The sequence below is a fragment of the Neomonachus schauinslandi genome, chromosome 3 (assembly GCF_002201575.2).
Source record: "Neomonachus schauinslandi chromosome 3, ASM220157v2, whole genome shotgun sequence".
In the NCBI taxonomy this organism is placed as follows: domain Eukaryota; kingdom Metazoa; phylum Chordata; class Mammalia; order Carnivora; family Phocidae; genus Neomonachus; species Neomonachus schauinslandi.
Window position 1 is genome coordinate 23,183,688 of NC_058405.1, and position 23,778 is coordinate 23,207,465.

The 23,778-nt window shown below is 32.9% G+C and overlaps 1 protein-coding gene across 1 annotated transcript; it reads left to right on the forward strand.

The window, feature by feature from the left end:
* Positions 1-10,630: 10,630 nt before the first annotated feature.
* SLITRK6 (SLIT and NTRK like family member 6) lies at positions 10,631-17,412 on the forward strand. The gene is made up of 2 exons (XM_021696052.1): positions 10,631-11,233; positions 13,680-17,412. The coding sequence occupies exon 2, from the start codon at positions 13,704-13,706 to the stop codon at positions 16,224-16,226; it is 2,523 nt and encodes an 840-aa protein (XP_021551727.1). The 5' UTR covers positions 10,631-11,233; positions 13,680-13,703; the 3' UTR covers positions 16,227-17,412.
* Positions 17,413-23,778: the final 6,366 nt, after the last annotated feature.

Below are 23,778 nucleotides of genomic sequence, written 5' to 3' on the forward strand. Positions count from 1 at the left end.
TTTTAATCTTCAAGTTTTTATTTTTTTGATTGTCATAAACAATACGTATTAAATGATAGCCATGTAGCACTACCAACCACAAATATAATTTTAGGAAACTGCTTCTAAAAACAATATTCCTAGCAAATACAAAAAGGATAAGTTCTTTTTTATATCTATGCTATGATCTCTCTCAACTTAAAAAGAAAATTGTTGGTAATAATGTAATATTTTTATATACATGTTTTATGATTGGGCTTTTTGTGTTTGTGTTTCTAAGTCTATGATTAGGAAGTTGTGCTTAATACTGTATTTAGATTCTATTAATTTACTAAAGTAGCTATTGAAAAATTGTATTTACTTACAGTATTGTATTATCCTGGAAATCTGTGAAATTGGAAATATTTTTTTCTTAAATTTCAATTTTATAACAGAAAAAAAAATGAGCATTCTAATGCCAAATAGTTGACACTATACATGTTTATTATTTAAGGAAACATAGAAAGAGTTTTCAGGTAGTCTTTCATATGTAATACTTTTTGTGTATTACAAATACACAAAATGACCATTCAACAGACATAAAATTTCAGGAGAGTAAATTAAACATATAAGTTATTCTTTGTAAATTTAATGTCTAACATTTACTATTTTTACACATTTCAAGTAAATGAAATGCTTTCTTAAGTGTAATCTAGAATTCACAATTTTAAAACACAGGAGGAAATGTTATGGAAATTTTAATGTATTTTAGTGTTTTGATGTATAAATATAGTCTATCATGTAAGTAAATATATATGCTTAAACAATTTTCATTAGTGTTTTCTAACAGCAGAGGGAGATATTGAACTATAAATTTAGTATTTTTCAATACACATCTTTAGCTAAGTGATTTATAGCCAATTAGACATTTGATTTTAAACTTAATTCTCTTGAGACAACATCTTCTTTGATAAGTCTTTTATAAAGAAGTCTTTCCCCCAAGATATGTTTAAAAAACAAGGTATTTTATCAAATATAAAAATTCATATTATGCTAATATTTAATCTTGATATTTTACTTAAATTTATCAGACTTAAATATTAAATAACTCAAACCTTATGCCTTTTATATTTTATTAGAACTGGCTGGTGCCATAAAAGAATGATTTTTACACTTAGCCAGACTGGAAAGAAGGTCCCTGTTCTGTTATTAACTAGCTGTGTGACCCTTACCAAGTTATTTTTCATTCTTAATTTTCACTTTCCTTATCTGTAGAGTGAAGTTAACAATATTATGTCTTTTATAGGGTGTTGTTGAAGATATTTTTAAATTGAAATATAGTAGGTGCCTAACAGTAATTTCTTATTTAAAAATATCAATACATATTTATTAATGTTCTTAATATTATCATTATTTTTAGAATTCAAGAAATATTTATTAAATCACTGGATACATAACTAATATCCACAATGATGACTCTGAGCTACCATGAAAAATATGGAATAAAGTATCTTAACACTTCAACAAAGAATAGAAAAATCAAATCCTTAGGAGGATGATAAGCAGAATTAAGTTGTTATATTTGTTGTGAGAAGGCAGAACTGGGTAGTCAGAAAGAGATAGACAACACCATAGCCCCTTGCCATGCCTGGTGGGCATGTTCTCTCATATCTCACTCCTGCCCCCATTTGTTCTTTAGATAATCAAGGCATCTGGTGCATGCCCACTCCCATCACTAGTACATACACAGTCCTTCCATACATAAAATACTCCTGTATCTATTATGGACTGGGGTGCAATTGGTAGGATGGAGGGAGGCATGTATATTATAAAGGGGAGATTATGTATCTACTTGGGGAATCTTACTGGGGTATCTGGGGTCCACTTTAGGTTAGGGAGTATCTGGGGTCCACTTTAGGTCAAAGAGACTAGAGAGCTCGTTGGATGTGGAGCATACAGCATGGATCTGACCCAAAGAGCTTGTGGATTTATGTAAAGCACAAGAGGATCTTCCCTCAGGCACACCTAAAGTAGATATAAACTGATTTCCCCTTAACATCAGTCTTTATAGCAACTTGATTCTCATTGACTTAGAAGGACAAAGAAGTATAGATGGTTAGTATAATGCAGTATGATAAGGAAATTGTGATATATATATATATATCCACATATATATACAGGGATTCAAAATTTTATATAAATATATACATAATTTATACATATATATATCATTAAATCGATTATAGGGTTCTTCAGATATATCTAAATATGTATACCTATAAAGGATTCATCTTCGTGTTTTCAACCAATACAATTATTTGGCCACAGTTGTCATTAATGCTTACATATTGAATGAAATATGTTTTAGAAAAAGCATTTTTAGGCACCAGGGTGGCTCAGTCAGTTAAGTGTCTGCCTTCAGCTCAGGTCATGATCTCAGTGTCCTGGGATTGAGCCCTGCATCAGGCTCCCTGCTCAGTGGGAAGCCTGCTTCTCCCTTTCCCTCTGCTGTTTCCTCTGCTTGTGCTCTCTCTTTCTCTCTGTCAAATAAATAAATAAAACCTTAAAAAAAAGAGAAAAAGAAAATGTATTTTTAATTAAAAAAAAAAACCCAAAAGTATTCTTTATAAATTTAGTCCTGTTATATATAGGACTAAAATCTGATCTTATTATAAAGTATGTCCACTTATGAAAACATTTGTCCTGAGTGGCAATTTTACCTGCTGAATAAACAAATTCTGAAGCCAGAGTGAATTGGATTAAAATCTAAACTCTGCCCGTACTAGCTCTGTAACATTGTATATGTTATATTTATGCTCCAGTTTCCTCATTCCAATAGCACTTGCCACGTGGGTTTATTCTAAGGATAAATCTGTTACTACCTATAGAGTGATCATACTCCTTATAAACATGGAGAGCGCTCACAGTTGTAGATACATCCTAGTACTACTTATTATTATTAATTAAAGATCTAAGGATAAAGCCCTTTTAAAAAAGGTAGTTGGACACTAACAAATAACTGTAGCATGTTCTTTGTTTTTTGACTTTGGTTTAATTGAGGAACATTTATAAACCTTTTCAAGAACATAAGAGACGGTAATAATGGAGATTATCATTTATTCTGACAAATAATATAGCCTGTAATACTTTCCTTCTAATCATGCTCAAATTTGGCTAAATTTTTCTTAAAATATATTTTTAACACAACGTAATACTTATTATGGACCAGCAATGGAACCACTACCCACATAATCTATGTGTTTAAAGTAAAAATTCAACAGAGCATGTTCTCCAGCTTTTTAAAGTTTTTAAGAATTTTTAATAGTGTCCACTAGAGGGAGCTAAGAGAGTGAGAAAGCTCTAAACCAAGGGAGGTGTTAGGAATGATTCTCTTAGTTCTTATTAATATTACACAAATATTCAAGATTACTTTTAGGTTAAAAATTTTTATTTCCAGTTTCTCTTCTTACCCCAAATCAAGATTTATTAAACAGTGATTTCTACTGGTATCAAAGATTTGTAGTATTTTGTGGAAGGCATGTGTTTCCATGTATAGGAAGGAAAAGCAGGTAAGTGCTATTTCGAATTGCTTCCTTTCTTATCTATGTTTTTAAAATTCTTTTACTGCTAAATAATCTTTTAAAGCTGTGAGGTTTCTAAAAATCAGTGTTTTGTAAGTTTTAGTAGGTTAGACTTGCAAATAAAAATGAGGAAATATTTTTTATAAATGCCTCTCTGATCATAGTCAAAAAAAAGAATAAAATATTTCAAAGAGTATTTGTTTTACTATAGTCATGTGACTTCAAACTTAATACTCTTTGAGGGCGAGGGAATTGAAAGTCTTTAGTTCAAATGAGTGTTTTATGAGGATTCAATTATATTGCCCAGGAAAATTGGTATATTACATCAAAAATTAACTTGAAATACCCTTCTGTCAACTCCCTTTCCTTCCCCTCTCCCCCCCAAAATAACAAAGCATATCTGTCCATTTAAACAAGTAGAGCTTATTATAGTCACCTGATTATTAGGTGTTAGGTTTTATTAGAACTTTATTACTGTTGGTATTTTATTAGTATTTATTAGTTATTATATATCACAATGGTCTATGTCCTATTGCAATATTGGGAAACATGAAAATTATAAATAACACTGCCCTTATTTTCTTAAACATACAATATACTTAGTAATATATGGGATATATACATTATTGAAATATGTCACAAGGAAGCCTCAATTATTTCAGAGGAGAGATTGTAGATTAATATAGGTAAGATGTATACAGTAAAATCATCAAAAGGATAATTATATTAACAAAAATATCCATATTTATCTTCATGTAGGTATATACGTAAGGTATAAATGCATTTTTTTTGTATGTTGAATATAGATTCTGAAGGAATATCTCCCTGGGTATCTAAGTGAATTATTTGCAGTTCAAAAGCTTATTCTCTATGTTACATTCTATTTTTTAAAATGTTATATATCAAAATGTAACATTGTTTATTTTGTTTTGGAGTTTTCAGCAAGATTCCTGTTAACAAAACAAGTCAACATTATTCAGTGAAATATGCCACTAATGATTTATTCACTTTCTTGTTTAATATTAATACTCCAGTGATGACAGTAATAGTTCAGTAACTGTCTTTTTATATTAACTCCACTGTTATCAAGTAAAAATAATGCAAAATAAAATAAATAATTGCCGAGTCACTTGTTGAACTATGCACTTATATTTCTCAACAAACATGTGTTACATTCTTAATTTCTCTCTTTATAGAATGTAGATCCAGTTGCAACAAAAAATTTTATTTCTTTCCATATCACTGTAAAATTTGATATTTAAATTTCTGTGTCAACTAATCAATCCTAGATTAACAAAGATCTTTTATTCCACAATGTGGAGATCATCTCCATATAGATGATTTTAAAGCGTAATTAAATAAATATACATATATGCATGATATTCATGGTCATGATATGCACAGCTTAATGTTATTGGAATAATACATTGAAATAAATGAAACTGACGTGTTTTGTAAAAATGGGTGAATATCATATTATGAGATTAAAACAATTTGAATAAGTTTGCATCCCTTGTGACACAGCAATAGATGATAGGGAGAGGCTGTGATGTCCAAATTGTGATTGGCAATAGAAAGACAACCAGAAATTTTAAATCTCCAATAGGTGAACCACCAAGCTGATCCTCTATCATGCTTATTTGATTCAGGGTTATTTACCTAGCATTATCGTTAATCATCTGTTAACAAAGTGGTCTAGTCACACAGATTATGTTATAATAACTGCCAAACAATATTTGGAAAGATCCAGAGGATCAATTTTTTAAAAATTTTCAATCTTGATATTTAGCATTAAGTTTTTGTTATATGGGCAAAAATTTAAAAAAATAATATATATACATTCCTAGGAACAAGTAAGTGTCCTAAGATTAGAAGATTGTGAGAACATACAAAGAAACAATTCAACTTGAGTAACTACTCATTTGAGTGTTTCCTATATGCAACTCACTCTATAGTATTATAGAAAAAGTAGGAAGTAGATAATAACGTCCCCTAGGGGAGTCTTTACAATCAAAGTATCTTACAGTCTACCAATATTACACTGGACCCTGTTCTCTTGCATACTGCTCATTATTCATTGTAAAGCATTCATCAACATTTTTGGGGTTTTTTAAATAATTTTTTAAAAGTCTTCTTAGTTATCCATTTGAAGTAGATAATTTTATGAAATCACAAATACACTTTATATGAAGACAGAGAGCTTATAATCCAAGCTTCCAGAAGAAAGTTTTTGTTTTGTTTTGTTTAGGATGTGCCAGGTTAAATAATGGTATCAGAGAGTTCCTTTGTGTCAACAGATTTCAAATTAAAACAGGAAGTATAATTGTAAAAGCTCTCTTAGAATAAGGCAATTCCATTATTAGTTTTATAACTTTGCTGTCAGATCAAATTGAGCATGAAGGAAACTTAAGGTTTAAATAACAAATTAAACTTTTTATTAAAGATTCAATGCAAAAGGCAAGTTTCCTAAACACCCATTTATGTGTGACTTATAAAATATTATGTCTATCGTGTGAACTCCCTCTAAGACACATAGACTTTTCACTGTGAAGTTTGGTACTTAGATTTTGGTACTTAATGTCAACTAATCAATCTTAGGTCGGTAAAATTTTACTTGCATTCCACTCTGTGGAGATCATCTCCATATAGATGATCTTAAAGCATAATATATACAGATATTCATTGTTATGATATTTGTCTTACTGAAATAATGCATTGAATTAAATAAAGCTTACGTATCTGGAAAACTGGTTAAATGTCACAATTATGAGATTAAAAAATTTAAAATAATTTTGCATCCCTCAGTGAAGCCATTATTCATGATGAATATATGCAAATGTCCTTCTCATGTACAGAGATGTTATTGCTAAAAGGTGAGAAATTTTCTATTCTTCTTTATACAAAGGCCATGTTCCTTTTGTTAAATTGCATGTTATTGTCAGAAGATAAGGTATCCATAATCATTATGCTCTGACTTTAACAGAAGCAAAAAATAGTAATGGTGGTAAGTGTTTCTGGCTTCTCTTCCAGTGAAACATGAAAGAGAACCCTAATTCTCTTTCAAAGGTTACTGTATAGCGTAGCATCATGAAAGATAAAAGACAACATTCTTTGATTGTTATCTTCTATGAATAGAATTTATGTAAATAAGTCCAATTATATATTTTAAGTAGACTTTACCCCATTAATAGCTTTAAAGATTTTGTAAAATTTTATAAGAGCTATTACTTTTGTATACAATGAACAGGATAGGAATACAAAATAAGAAATATTTGAGTTGGATTTAATCTCTGGGATTGTTAGTGGACTTAACTTTTCTTATTTCTATTGAATTTCCTTTAGAGTCTTCCCTTCCTTTCCTTTCCCCATTAATAAAATCTAGTATTTATTATGATCACTCAATGAATTTATTATCAGAATTTGGGGAAAGCTACACTGGGGAATACACATTTTCAAAAGTATATACAATTTTAAAGAAAACTTTTGGTTTGAAATAAGAAACAGGAAACATGCCTTTGTTAATGTTTGTAAAACTAGTGCACAAGTTATCTACATTTCTGTAAATTTAGATGTTTTTTGCAAATATCTGTAATATTGAATTTTAATAGCATTTTCATTAGTTTCAATGTAATTCCCTGATAGTACAGAGCTCATAGGAATGTTATTTCCCAAGAGTTTGTTTTGAGTATTTTTTAATAATTACATACATACTTTCAAAGTGACACTAATTTAGGATTATTTCTGTGTTTAAATATTTCTTAAAAGAAAGAAATCATTGATAAATATGTAAAATCCATCTACAGTATTATAATTCATAAAGGGTCACTAAGGGTTCTAGTTTCTACCTTCAGAATATGTAAATATGCCTCAGTCTACACCACAGATGGTGCAAAGACCTCTCTTCAAGCCTTCCAGATTCTTGTGTTAAAATCAATCAGACATATGTTTTCATTTTACTACTTAAATGTGGTAGTGAAAAAGGTGGACAGATGCTCTGATGTAGAACTTGTCCTATACAGCACAAATCAATCTCTTTCATTGTTATAATTTTTTTCTTTCCTATTTCCAGTGCTTAATGTTGGTCTTTTCATCCCATTTACCCCACATACATCATCAGTCCAACAAATTTCGTAGAGCATTCTTCATCTGGTCTTTGTCACCATTAGATATGCAAAATGATTCCCCACCCCGGACCCCTTCCTGCCCTCCACATCCACAGAGAAGACATTCTCCTGAGTCCTGGTATCCTAACTGTGCACTGTGTGCACTGCTGCTCTAAAATGACTAACAGAGGGGCCCCCCGGGGTGGCTCAGTCGTTAAGCGTCTGCCTTCCGCTCAGGTCATGATCCCAGGGTCCTGGGATCGAGCCCCGCATCGGGCTCCCTGCTCAGCGGGAAGCCTGCTTCTCCCTCTGCCACTCCCCCTGCTTGTGTTCCCTCTTCCGCTGTGTCTCTCTCTGTCAAATAAATAAATAAAATCTTAAAAATAAATAAGTAAATAAGATGACTAACAGAGGTAGGTTTATTTCTTCTGACTGCTTGGTATTCTTCATTGTAATTAGAATACTTTCATATTTGCCCTTGAAGATGCATATTTGAAAAAGTTAGAAGTCACAATAAGACACAAGGTAGAGTATGTGATTAAAATAATTGCTGACTTTTTAACACTTTCCAATATGGAGTCACTGGGGGTAAATTATGATGAAAGATTAATAAAATCTAGTATTTATTAGGATCACTTAATGAATTCATTATCAGAATCTGGGGAAAGCTACACTGGAAAATATTTTTCCATGTAACAATTGGAAATTTAAAAATGTTGTTAAATGTTGTTCGACAATCAATAACATGTTCTGCCATAAGCATTTTGGAAGGAATGGCAGAATTATTGACTTAGTGAAATAACTGAGGAATTACAGTTAACAAAATATAGAGAAGAGTGGATTTAGCCATAATCATTTTGAGTGTACTGTTATATATTTTACTATTGAATTTAAGATAATGCTGAGTAATTCCTTATCAATACCACTCCTTTGAACTAGGTTAAAAGTTACAGAATGCTTCTCAAACAATTCTTTACCTAGTCATTCTTTGTGTTCCCACCCAAAACCCAGAGAAAAAGTAAAGAATAATAATTATAAAAAAGCCACATTCGTTACTTTTCTTCCTTTCCATTGAATTAACCAGTAATTTATGCATGAGGACAACTTGTCATCTATAGGCAAGGGATTCAACATAAATAACTTGGAATATGTGCAAGGTGCATATTATGGATAAAATAGACACATACTCAAATTGGAGGAAATGAAAGAAACCTATAGGGAATTTAGGTCTCTTTGTCCATATGTCTGTTTGAACCACTCTTCCTCCACAGACTTCCAGAACATTTCTCCTGTGGCCTTACTTCCAAAGCCAAAAGGAACACATTTGGAGAATTATGTGTACAGTGCTGGAAGGGAAGCCATTCTACTTCCTTGTTTTCCTATTGATTCTAAGTCAGATTTGTCACCACCTATCTAAATCATTAGATTGATTTAAGTTAATGCAACCTGGCTGTCAGCTAGCAGCAAATTATGCCTGAGATTAATTCTTTACCTTGATTTTCTCTTATTTCCTTTAGTCTCTCATTCCTTACCTTTCTAATCTTTCCCCGCCCCCTTATCTGTATCATCTCTATTTCATCTTAAAACACACAGTGTCATTAAAAAGAGTGAGGAAATTAATGAGTGGAAGAATATAATATAAAGGAATGTGAGAATATTCAAAACCCATATCTTTTAAAGCAACTATTCCATGCTAAGGATATGAAAACTTTATGAATTTGAGTGGATAACTGCAGACAATCATTAAATAATAATCCAATCTGATATTGTCCCATTTTGATGATTTAACCTACATAAAACCTCTTTTTTAAAAGTAGCTTTTTGGGGGGCGCCTGGGTGGCTCAGTTGGTTAAGCAACTGCCTTCGGCTCAGGTCATGATCCTGGAGTCCCAGGATCGAGTCCCAGGATCGAGTCCCGCATCGGGCTCCCTGCTCAGCGAGGAGCCTGCTTCTCCCTCTGACCCTCCCCCCTCTCATGTACTCTCTCTCATTCTCGCTCTCTTAAATAAATAAATAAAATCTTAAAAAAAAAAAAGTAGATTTTTTTTTTCCCTGAAATGACACCTAATATTACACAGGTAGCCTCTAGAACCTCTGGTCAAGGGTGTTTCTAAACATAGACTATTTCAAAATGAATAAATAATAGCATCTAGTATATTCATTTTGGATGTGAAAAAGTTCAGGTACTTAGAATGCAGGTAAAGAGGAATGATTTTTAAAACACAGGCATTTTGGGGAAGAAAGAAGGAACCTGACAGTTGAGAGTTTTGTAAGTGATGATTCAGAAACTTTTGAGAGTTGAAGAAACAAGTAGCTTTTTACACAGAAACTTTTTAGGGAGAAAAAATGCTCTCTCAGCTAGTACCATAAAAATCATGATATTGTAATTTATACATACTCACTCAAACTTGTTTCATTTCACCTGAAGAGACATCATTTCAGATTTTTGAGAGTGTTAAGCAGTGTTCGATTAACGAAACCATCTGTAATAAAGATTCTTGGATATATTTTAAAGTAATCATATTGCCATTCCAAATAAATATTATCTTCCCTGCAAAAGAACCTCATTTCTGGTCTCATTACTGAACATTAGCTGTAGGGAAAGAAATTATGAAGTATAGGACTTGGGGTCTCCGAAGAAGTGAGGCTTTAAAAGAAATTTAAAGGGTGCATACGAAAAGGCAGATGTGGCAGGAAAGTAGCTCACGTTAAGATTTAAAAAAAAAAAAACTAGCACACCATTTCAACCACAAATACCCCTAAAACACAAAGAAAACAAAACCTGAAGCAACTACTCCATGTGCAAACGGGAACAGTCCTGTCCTGGCTGAGAATTTAACATAACTCATTATTTAGCTTCTATCCAACACACAAAAAAATTACACAGCATTTAAAACGGTGCATAATCGTTTCCATCAAAATTTACTTGCACTTTCTTTGGTATTAAAAGGGAGTGGAAAGGCCATTTGCTTAAAGAGGAGGAGTTGAGCGGTCCCAAGGTGGAGCTGTCTCTTGTTAAATGACCCCGGCTGAGTAAAGCGCTCTGCTGGGGAAGGGCTTAAGGGCTGAGTCAAAAGCCAAGAAGTCTCTTTATTTACGCCTACCTCCCAGCCCTTGGCAATCTGACTAACAACAAACTGAGCTAACAAGAAAGACTAGAAAGGGAGGAAAGAGAACACTGCTGCAGCTTGGATCTACAACTTAAGAAAGCAAGAGTGATCCATCCCAGCTCTGTGAAACATCTTGTTTATTTACTGCACTCGGCAGCTTGCAAATGGTTAACTATATGCAAAAAAAGTCAGCATAGCTGTGAAGTATGCCGTGAATTTTAATTGGGGAGAAAAGGCAACTGCTTCAGGATGATCTAGTATGCACTCTGCCTGAAATATTTTCAATAAACTGCTCAGCATTTAGTCTTTGAGCAGAGCTGTTTAACTTAATGAAGCAACGGGACCTGCCAAAAAGTGATATTTGAGAAGAAAGCACGTGGTGGTCGGTGTTTTCTTTTTTAATAAAGAAACTGAATTTACTTTGAACATCTTGTCCAGCTGTGCATTACGGATAACGTCAGGAAGGGTCTCTGCTTTACCGGTAAGAGGAATATTTCCAGGCTTTTCTGTCTTGATACCTCTCTTTGCATTATCTTAAAGTGATTGAATTTGTATGTTTGCCCTTTTAAGAAAATAACTTTGGATTAAAAGCGATCCAGTGTCACTCTTACTCATTGGCACAACTAAAGCTGTAGCAGATGCCTGTTTTCTCTGAGCAACACACAGCTGGCTCTACAGAAGAACAAATAAAATAAGATGCCACTATTTCTTGCATAGCACGCAGTTTGTTATTGGAAACTAAATATGTGTGCTTTCTGAAGGAACGACCACTTCCAAACACCACTGATGAATTTTAAAATATAAGCAGAGTATTAAATGATTCTTGGTATTTTGTATGCTACTTTTATTATTTCCTGGCTTGAAAATACATATTTTCTGAAAATATGTAAATGGAGATATTTTTGACCTCTTTCACATTGGATCAGGTGTTATCAGTACGGAACCCGTCTTCAAATTTGTGTGCATCTCTGAAAAGATTCGAAATTGTTCCCTAGGACATTTTGCAGAACATAAGATGAATATAAGATTAAAACAGTCACTAGAGATTGTCATCTGGAAGTTATTTACTATTTTCTCAAGATGCTGTGTCTGGTGAAATGAATCATATTCTTTCTTTGAATCTATGAAGAAGTACTTTTAGTGTTTGTGGAAGCTAATCCACAAGTTGAGGACTCCAACTACAAGCTGTTGGATTCTAAACATAGACTCAGAGCTGTTTAAAAATCAATTTCCCCAGGGAAAAATTTAGTCTGCTAACTTTTCCTTTATATAGAAAGGCACTATACTGTTTTATTTCTTCAGCTGCCTTTTACCATTCAGAAACTTCATACTATATATGTTTTCAATAAAACAATGTATTTTCATGGGATGAATTTTTTTTTCTGGATTATTGATTGGGTTTGGGAATGTTCTGTCTGATCTGTTGCATCTATCTGATTGTGAATTTTAGGTAGATTCAAAGTTATTGTTCACATTCCATTAAAAAAATAAAAGCAGATACCATTTGGAAAAGTTGAAGAGTTTTGAGATATGGTGTTTATTTACCTTTCATTTTAATTTATATAAATTTAAGATACACTAAAGAAAAGAAATGCAATTAAATACATTAGAGTTATATGTATTTATCTTGTCACTGCTGTCATCTCAGAATTAGAATCTTTTTAAAGAATTGCTATTTCAGGTACATGTCTTAAATTTTTAAGGGGCTGGAGTATGTGATGTTGTTATCCTGAACTGTCATTTTTCATTTACCAAATTAGAGTTACCCTCAGATGTTTTAGTAATAGTGCAGTTTGTTTTAGAGTTCATTGTGACTTTAAGCCTTATAATAAAGGAGATCCACTGCTTAATTACGTGATGACATTCCGTGCCCTAAAGCCAGTTTCAAGACCTTGTTAGAAAGTCATTTGCTAGAAGTTTATGTGAGGCATTGTTTATGCTTTCATAATAGCTAGAAATGTGTTTTAAAGCTCGGTTTTTCTTCTTTAGGTTTATGATATTAACCTTATTCATAACAGAATTTAAAAGCAGCAGGAAATACCCTACCTTTAGAAATTCAGTAGAGAGTGTGACAAAGGTGAAATTTTAACACGCACTCTTAACCATATATATATCTAATACTATCGAGCTTATACAAACTGCCCTAGACAGCATAGTTAAAACGAAATTCTTTTTATAGTGCTCTACTTTCTTTCATGGTCAGAGACTTATTTTCTTCAAGGTTTTTAAATAGATAACAAAATTAATAAGTATTGAGCCAAAATCAAAGCAGGTTAAAACACAGACACAATTATTGGATGTTATATTGTGACATCCAGTTCAAAAATACAAATAAATAGAGGAAAAGCATTATGTATGCATATGTGCACACTTAGATACCTACATACATTTTTTTCTAACTTTTCCTAACATTTTGCATTCCCTACCATTTTCTCTGTTTCTGGCTAATATCACATATTTGTCTTATACTGTAATCCTTCAGCCTTTGAGTCATCAACTTTATGGTAAAAAAAAAAAAAAGAAAGAATCAGGGTCTTTGCAAATATACACTTTTGCATCATATCAAGGTACCAACGGTCCAATTAAGCAGCACCTCTCTCATCTATAAAATGAAGTTTATTTGGCAAATGTGAACACCCCCGATGATATAATATTTTAAATTCTCCTTGAATTTAAAGGAGAATTTGAATTGTAAAAATTTTACATTTTTATCATAGTGCAAGTTAAAAGTGAACCAAAACATGCTTGTCATAGTATGAGAAAAAGATAAGAAGAAAGGTAAATGTAGCAAAGTATTCATATTTTCTGAGTAATTACTACATTTTTTTTTCTTTTTAGAGGAAACCTTATTATTTTGTAATCACCAGGTTCATCTCCTCCCTGCATCTGCCTGCTAAAGTACATTGCTGTTGCATTTTGTTTTACAGAATCAAATTTCATCACATGACAACATGAAGCTGTGGATTCATCTCTTATATTCATATCTCCTTGCCTGTATTTCTTCACAGTCCCAATCTCCAATGTCCTCAGCCAGAGGTTCTTGTGGTTCTCTTTGCAATTGTGAGGAAAAAGATGGTACAATGCTAATAAATTGTGAAGAAAAAGGTATCAAGAAGTTATCCCAAATAAGTGTGCCACCATCACGACCTTTCCACCTAAGTTTATTAAATAATGGCTTGACAATGCTTCGCACAAATGACTTTTCTGGGCTTACCAACGCTATCTCAATACACCTTGGATTTAACAATATTGCAGATATTGAGACTGGTGCATTTAATGGCCTTGGCCTTCTTAAGCAACTTCATATCAATCACAATTCTTTAGAAATTCTTAAAGAGGATACCTTCCATGGACTGGAAAACCTGGAATTCCTACAAGCAGATAACAATTTCATTACAGTGATTGAACCAAGTGCCTTTAGCAAGCTCAACAGACTTAAAGTGTTAATTTTAAATGACAACGCTATTGAGAGTCTTCCTCCAAACATATTTCGGTTCGTTCCTTTAACCCATCTAGATCTTCGTGGAAATCAGTTGCAAACATTGCCTTATGTTGGTTTTTTAGAACACATCGGCCGGATATTGGATCTCCAGTTGGAGGACAATAAGTGGGCCTGTAATTGTGACTTATTAGAGCTAAAAATTTGGTTGGAAAACATGCCTCCGCAGTCTGTAATTGGTGATATTGTCTGCAACAGCCCTCCATTTTTCAAAGGAAGTATACTAAGCAGACTGAAAAAGGAATCAATTTGCCCCACTCCGCCAGTGTATGAAGAACACGAGGATCCGTCAGGATCATTACATCTGGCAGTAACGTCTTCAATAAGTGATAGTCGCATATCAACCAAGACCACATCCCTTTTGAAACCAGGCACCAAAGCACCAGTTTTAATACCCTATATTACAAAGCCATTCACTCAACTTCCAGGACCCTACTGTCCTATTCCCTGTAACTGCAAAGTACTATCCCCATCAGGACTTCTAGTGCACTGTCAAGAGCGCAATATTGAAAGCTTATCAGATCTAAAACCTCCTCCACAAAATCCTAGAAAGCTTGTTCTAGCAGGGAATATTATCCATACATTAGTGAAGTCTGATCTAGTGGAATACTTCACTTTGGAAATGCTTCACTTGGGAAACAATCGTATTGAGGTTCTTGAGGAAGGATCATTTATGAATCTAACAAGATTGCAAAAACTCTATCTAAATGGTAACCATCTGACCAAATTAAGTAGGGGCATGTTCCTTGGTCTCCACAATCTTGAGCACTTGTATCTTGAATACAATGCAGTTAAGGAAATATTACCAGGAACCTTTAACCCAATGCCTAAACTTAAAGTCCTCTATTTAAATAATAACCTCCTACAAGTTTTACCACCACATATTTTTTCTGGGGTTTCCCTAACAAGGATAAACCTTAAAACAAACCAGTTTACCCATCTCCCTGTAAGTAATATCTTGGATGACCTTGATTTATTGACTCAGATAGACCTTGAGGACAATCCCTGGGATTGCTCCTGTGACTTGGTTGGATTGCAACAATGGCTACAAAAACTGAGTAAGAACACGGTAACAGATGACATCCTCTGCACGTCTCCAGAGCACCTGGACAAAAAGGAATTGAAAGCACTAACTAGTGAACTCCTTTGCCCAGGTTTAGTCAATAACCCATCCCTGCCAACTCAAACTAGTTACATAATTGTCAGTACTCCTACAACCACAACTACGGCCGATACTATTTTAAGATCACTTACTGATGCTGTACCACTATCTGTTCTAATACTAGGGCTGCTGATTGTGTTCATAACCATTGTGTTCTGTGCTGCAGGGATAGTGGTTCTTGTTCTCCACCGCAGGAGAAGATACAAAAAGAAACAAGCAAATGAGCAGATGAGAGACAACAGTCCAGTCCATCTTCAATACAGTATGTATGGCCATAAAACAACTCACCACACTACTGGAAGACCCACAGCATCACTCTATGAGCAGCACATGGTGAGTCCCATGGTTCATGTCTATAGAAGTCCATCCTTTGGCCCAAAGCATTTGGAAGAGGAAGAAGAAAAGAACGAGAAAGATGGAAGTGAGGCAAAACATCTCCAAAGAAGTCTTTTAGAACGGGAAAATCATTCACCACTCACAGGGTCAAATATGAAATATAAAACCACAGACCAATCAACTGAATTTTTATCCTTTCAGGATGCCAGTTCATTATACAGGAATATTTTAGAGAAAGAAAGAGAACTTCAGCAGCTGGGAATCACAGAATACCTACGGAAGAACATTGCTCAACTCCAGCCTGATATGGAGGTACATTATCCTGGAGCCCACGAAGAGTTAAAGTTAATGGAGACTTTAATGTACTCAAGGCCAAGGAAGGTATTAGTGGAACAGACTAAAAATGAGTATTTTGAGCTTAAAGCTAACTTACATGCTGAACCTGACTACTTAGAAGTCCTGGAGCAGCAAACATAGATGGAGAGATCGAGGGCTTTTGCAGAAATGCTGTGATTCTGTCTTAAGTCCAATCCTTGTAAATAAGTGCCTTACATGAGTGTGTCATCAATCAGAACTAAAGCACAGCAGTAATCCTTTGGGAAAAAAAGAAGAAAAAGAAACTCAGGGATCATTGGGAGAAGCCATTGCATTGTCTTCAGGCAATTTTGCCTGCCCCTAATAAAATAAATCCTTGCTGTAAATCATCCAAGGATTATAGTAATATTTCTCCATATACTTAAAAGTGTTTCAGAAAAGTCCTGTTGCACATCTAAAAGGGTTGAATATTTAAGCAACCCTTATTTTCTTGAATTACTTTACCAGTGGATGAAATAGAATTGGGTTTTGTCATTTAAGTTATACCTGTATATGTAGTTATATGTAAGGAATATATTGTTTATATAATCAGTATATACCACAAAAAAAGTACATTGTCACATACACCTAATTTTCTTGCAATAAAGGCAAAAGCAACTGGAACATTAAAATTATGACTAGTAATAGTAAGGAAAAAATAGAAGGTTGAATTATATAGGCCCCAAACTGAACATTTGAGGGTTAGAAAAATGTCACTGCTATGCTTTCTGAATTTAAAAATAAGAGTCATTAATAGTTCAGGTGGATGAATAAGCAAACTTTTTTGGTTTTTCTGCACATTTTGTGTGGACAATCTTATTGTCAATGCTGCTGTGAACTAAGGTATGTCATTTGTGCTCAAAGATTGATTCTTGTTCTTGGGATATTTTTTAAATGCTACTGATACTCAAATGTAAATATGATTAGTGGATAAATTAAGTTTGGTTTCTTTCATAGCATTAATCCTTTGTAAATTTGAATGACCATGATAGAAATATGTTTCTTGTGGCAAGTAATAATTCACAGGTAAAAAACAAATAGGAAACATTGTTTTTAAAAATTTTTATTAATGTAAACTGATAGTTGCCATAAATTAGTAGCAAAAGGCACATCTAAGGGTAAGTGGTTTAAGTTGCCTCAAGAGTGGGACAATGTAGCTTTATTTTACAAGAAAGTATAGCTAGATTTCTATGAACTATTTATTCTGTACAGTTTTGTATATTTTTGGTTCACAAAGGTAATTATTCTTGGGTGCCTTGCAAGAAAATTAAAAATACTGCTCACTACAATAAAAATAAAATGAAAACTCTCTTTTTAAATGAACTTTCTTCAATTAGTCTGATCTGTAATTCAGTCAAGTCAGGATTAACACACACACATGCATGCACTCATGCACATGCATGAGAAGGAGATTTCTGTTTGTTATCCACACATAAGCATCTTGTTCACCATCTGCAAAAAGGCCATTCAGTGTCTGGGTATGATTGACATGGAGCCAGCCTAAGTCTGACCTGTAGTTCTCCCTTTCCAGCAAATCTTTTTCCACTCAATACAAATGAAAGTGATTTATTTTTCTTCTTTCTGTTTATACAATCAATCATACAGCAGATTTTCACAAGGCAAAATAGAATTAATCAAGGTGATCTAGTTCTGTTTTTTGAACACCATGCAGATCCAAGCACAGAGTTGGGAAGGAACATATTTCAGATTAGAAAGACTTTCTTTAATTCACTTAATACTATTTTAGTGATCCCTGAATGTTCTATTAAATGTTTTGGTTTTCAACACTCAACTGTCTGCAATACTAGTAAATCATACATTATTTCCTTGACTTTGAATAAGAAGCCTTTCTGTTGATAAAAACATTAGGGATCTGTGCTGCCTGGTATGGAGACTAATTATGTGTCTATTATCAAGTCCTATCACTAGGTTTTCTTTTAAATCATTGCATATATTAATAGAAAACAATTAAGAATTATGTATTAAAAGGTTGAAAACCTAAATTTCTCCATGAATGCCCAAGATTAGAAAGAACAAAGTTGAGAATTCTTTTTAAAGTTACACTTACTAAGGGGAAATCTGGGTGCACATGGGTTGCTATAAATATTTATCCACTAAAAAATTCAGCACTATAATGAGTAATAAATACTCCAAAGCATGATTTTAAAAGTTATTTTCTAAAAAGAAGAACAAAGCAACAGCAGATTTCATGTTATTGCACTTCTCCTATTCACTAGGAAATATCTGCCAATATTTTCTGATTCCAATCAAGTGCACAGAGGTATTAGAAAGACTTAAGAAATTCCCATGCCTGGAGGACCCTTGGAATGAGTCCATGAATGTAGACAGAGCCATGTCCTCAGGAACATTCTTCTCTTTTGAGTGGGGGAATTTTTTTTTAATCTTTATTCATTTGTTAAGTGCCTAAAGTAATAATATTCATTCTCCAACTTCTCTCAAGATGAAAGAGAGTCGTTTATGAAGTCATGTAAATATATCCTCCAGATTAAATATAACTGCAAAACTAAAACCGTATGGGAGTCTGGATATAACTTACAATGATGTAGCAATCATTATGGTTTCCAAAGGGTAGCAAATTTTAAAGGTTTAAATGTTTCATTCATGATGCGATCTTTCTTATATGATTTGTTTCCCTATTAGAAGTAGTTGAGAGTTGAAAAAACTAGTGATGGTCTTTAATTCTTACTGGGTCTTGTGACTTGTGATAATCACTCAGAACTTTGATGATTTTACCTGCATTTCCTATTTCTTCTCACTCCCACTAACAACAAATTTTTATTACAGTCTCTGTTTGATTCTTTACTTAAAGTGGCCAGTGTGGTTTGTTTCTTCAACTAATTGTTAAGAGTCAGAGTCCCAAGTCTGAATTCAGTATACCCAGCCTTATTCGGATGTACCTAGGCATTCTAACAAATAAAGAAACAAGCATAATCATCCTAGTTTTTTTCATGATTTATATAGAAATTATATTTTGCTCATCGCATATCAGTGCAAGTTCTGATTCATGTCTGAATCTTGAATTTTTGTAGTAGAGTGATACTAGCGTATAATCATACCAGATCAAGTCTTATTTATTTGTTTGTTTTAGTAGAAGATTTATTTATTTATTTGAGAGAGAGAGGGAGAGAGAGCAAGTGAGCAAGCACATGAGTGGGAGGGGCAGAGGGAGAAGGAGAGAGAATCTGAAGCAGACTCCCTGCTAAGTCTGGAGCCTGATGTAGGGCTTGATCTCAGGACCCTAGGATCACAACCCTGAGATCATGACCTGAGCTGAAACCAAGAGCCGGATGCTGAACAGACTAAGCCACCCACGTGCTCCCAGATCGAGTTCTTAATTCTGTCTATCTGTTAGACATAGATTTTATTAATCCTTAACAAATCATTTGTCACTAAATTACCATGAAAAGACTTACTGTAAATATATGAACATGTTCTTCAGATAATCTTCCATTGGTCTCCATACTAGGATGGAAATTTTACAATACATATAAGAAAAGATTGTTATCAAGGATGCTGGTTCTCCTTCTTGAATCAATCTCATATCATGAAGGAAGAAAGCCTGCCCTTCCTGCTCTAATAGTAAATAAATTGAAGTACCAGCTAAACGGACTTTAAGCTGCCTTGATGTTTTCATCCAATTAATTTAAAAGGCTTAGGCTTTGATCTGGGATTGAAAAAATGTGATATGAATGTCCTCTCGTCATTAGAATGCAACTTTAAAAAATATAAGTAATAAAATGAGATAGAGTCTTAATATACATGTAATTTATTTTGTACTTTTTTCTTTTATAAGTTATTTTGTATTTTTACTTTTCTATGATAACTAATGTATAATCAAAGTATTTCTAAAAGAAGATGGATACTACTAGCTTGCAGAATTGTTTGACAATAAACATTTTTTAAAATATAAACAGACGCATAAAAATACCTAAAGAAAACTCACCAAGTTCCCCATATATAAGACTTTCTACATAATTGTCACTGGAGACTATTCTCTACATGAAAAGAAAAGTATCCATGTGCATAAAATGCTATTTGAGAAGAGAGGTTTAGATCTTCCTGGAATTAAGAAATATTTCTACTATGAATTTAAGGACTCCTCTCTATTCTTTTCCCTGAACATTTTTATGATACAGGCATGAATGGCTGCAATTTTCTTCTTGAGATGATGGGATATTATAAAAGCTTGTTCTTGATAGGAAAGGAGACAATTACAAGTCTGTCTCAGGAGATATGATCCTATATATCTGGGCACCCATATCAAGAATGATCTCATTGATGAAGAATGGATAAGTGATTAAAAATACAATACTCCTTTTTGGATTTTTAATTCCATACATACTGAATCAGATATTTGCCCAAACATTCCCTGAGGTTTATAACCATGACAATGTCTCAAATTAAAAGTTGGATACACCAGTTTATTCTTGAATTATAGTAAGTTATATTATTAAAACTATATTGTTTAACAAATTTCTGTATTATATGTAAATATATACCAGTATCTGTTTTACAGAATACAACTGGATTTTAAAAGATGAATTTATGTTGATTATATATACATTTATCTTTATGTATGTATAACATAGAGGAGACAGCCAGATGTAGAATTCTCTTCTAGCTGCTTTGAAAGCATAATAAAATAGACAAGTACTCTTCTGTTAGTAAATGTCTTCCAGCAGATTAGTGAATGAAGAATGGAAACAATTCAAAACAACAAATTGCACACGCATAACATACAAACATTCACATATTTCCAATGAAAATAATTTAAAATTATACACTTTTTAAATAGAGTACTTTTGTCCCATAATTTAAAACATTAGAAAGCAGAAGACCTGACTTTCCACAAACAGTTATTGCCTTCTATATTGGTTATCTGTGAATAAATAAGATATCTTGACTTACTCATTTAGTATAAAATTTCTGGTCATTTAATTGCCACATCATCACATTTGGTGTTTTAGATGGACTTGGACAGATGCTACACACAAAAAAAACATTTTGTTACTCAAATTAATGCACTCAATTTTAAATTCAGTGTTACCAGTGATGAAATCACCATCAGTGAATGGATGTTAAATATATTTTCATCCCATTACTTGGTGGTATGAGCAATCCAGAGACATATAAGCCCCTGTTACTATATTTTATGATTCATATCTGTCATAAGTTAATATAGCAATACGTGGTAGAATAAGAAAGTTAACAATAGAGTTCAGAGAAATCATGATTCTAGAAGAATAAGATCAGTTTAAATGGTACATATGATTTCATCAATTAAGATTTTTATAGACACACTTTGGGCCTATTCCTAGCATCTGAAGTACTTTGCCTTAGAAAATACATATTTGAGGAAGACTTTGTATTATGATACGGAAACACAATTCTCAGATATCAGCACATCATAAACTTGCAGAGTTTATCAATTTTTTTTAATTTTTAAAAATGAAAGAGTTAAAAGATTTGTCTTGCACTATATAACTAGTAAGAGTAACAAGATCTGAATTGGAACACTGTTTTGTTGTTGTTGTTGTTATTTTATTATGTTTCGTTTCATTATCAAGGCAATGGTCTTCATCAGACTGCCTGTCATAACCATGAATATTCATAGGCCATACGGAGACACAGAAAATGTATGTCTTTGCTTCTATATTTAGGTAGGACACTCTTTTTCTAAACATTTTATTGAAAGAAAAATCAGACATTTCAGTAACTTTAGACATATATTACATAACTGTAGATTGTTCAAGGTGATATATAAGCACATTCTAGATACAGCCAGAAAAATGCTAAATGACTTAGTATATTGAACAACGTATACACATGGCAGACAGAAACTCATGACGTAGTTTTTTTCAAATTCAGAATAGTTAATTACTATTTATCAATAGTCTATATTTTTAAAAAACAATTTAGTAAGAATTTAATTTCTATTCCATAGAATCAGATATTGACAGACAATACACATAGTTCTCATGATATATTGTGTTAATTAAAAACTTCATGTATAAACATGTAATTTAAATGTTGTTAGAATTTTCTTACACATAGAGATTATGTTGTCAGATATTTTTATTCCATTTTTAAGACCTCTGCCTGAAATGACTTCATCCCTTTGGTATTGCTTGTAAGTTAAAATAAAGATCATCATTTCAGTGCATAGAGAAAAAACTTTATAATGTGAGGATTTTTTTTTTCTTTTTAAATAAACTTTACTCTTAGGGAATTTTTAGGTTCACCACAAAATTGATCAGAAAATACAGTTCCCACATACCTCCTGGTCCCACAGAAGCCCAGCCACCCTCACTATCAACATTCCCTACTAGAGTGGTACAGTTATTGCAGTTGATGAATCTACATTGTTTCATAATTATCACCCAAACTCCATAGTTTACATTAGAATTCGCTGTGGATGCTGTGCATTCTGGAAGTTTTGACAAATGTATAATGATATGTATCCACCAGTATAATGATATGTATCCACCATTATAGTAACATAGTGCATATTTTCACCCCCCTATAAATCCTCTGCTTTGTCTAAATCTTTCCCCCCTCAGCAATCATTGATCTTTTTACTGTCTCCATCCATAGTTTTTGCCTTTTCCAGAAAGTCATAGAATTGAAATCATACAGTGTGCAGCCTTTTCAGATTAGCTTCTTTCATTTAGTAATATGCATTTAAGTTTCCTCCATGGCTTTTCATGGCTTGATACCTTATTTCTTTTTAGTGCTGAATTATATTCCCTTATCTGGATATACCACAGTTTATTTATCCATTTGCCTCCTGAAGGACATGATGGTATTTCCAAATTTTGGCAATTATGAATAAAACTGCTATAACATATGTATGTTGGTTTTTATGTGAGTGTAAGGTTTCTACTCATTTGGGTAATTACCAAATAGCACAGTTGCTGGATCACATAATAAGATTTGTTTAGTTTTGTAAGAAGCTGCCAAATTGTCTTCCTAAGTGGCTGTACCATTTTGTGTTCTCATCAGCAATGAGAATTTCAATTGTTCCACATCCTCCCCAGTATTTGAGGTCGTGAATGTTCAGATTTTGTCCATTCTAATAGTTGTGTAGTGGCATCTCATTGTCATTTTAATTTGCATTTCCCTGATGACATTTGATGTAAAGCATGTTTTGATATATATTTTTTGTCATCTTTATATCTTCTTTGGTGGAGTGTCTCTTAAGCTCTTTGACCTATTTTTTAATCAGGTTCTTTTCTTATTGTTGAGTTTTAAGAGTTTTCTGTATATTTTGGATAACAGCCCTTAATCAAATATGTTTTTTTTGCAAATATTTCTCCTAGTTTGTGGCTTGTCTTTTCATTCTCTTGACAGTATATTTTACAGAGCAGAAGTTTTTAATTTTAATGAAATCTAGCTTATCAGTTTTTTAATGATCATACTTTTGGTGGTATCTATAAAGTCATCATCATATTTCAGGTCCCCTGATTTTGTCTTGTTATCTTCTAGCAGTTTTATAGTTTTGAGTTTTATATTTAGGCCTATCATACATTTTGAGTCAATTTTTGTGAAGGGTGTAATGTCTGAATCTAGATTCATTTTTTTTTTTTTTGCATGAGGATGTCCATTTGTTTAAAAGACAATATGATGGATTTTATAAACACATATATTTTAAAGT

Excerpts from the sequence above, each read along its gene's own strand:
- SLITRK6 (XM_021696052.1), top strand. The coding sequence starts at position 13,704 with ATGAAGCTGTGGATTCATCTCTTATATTCATATCTCCTTGCCTGTATT.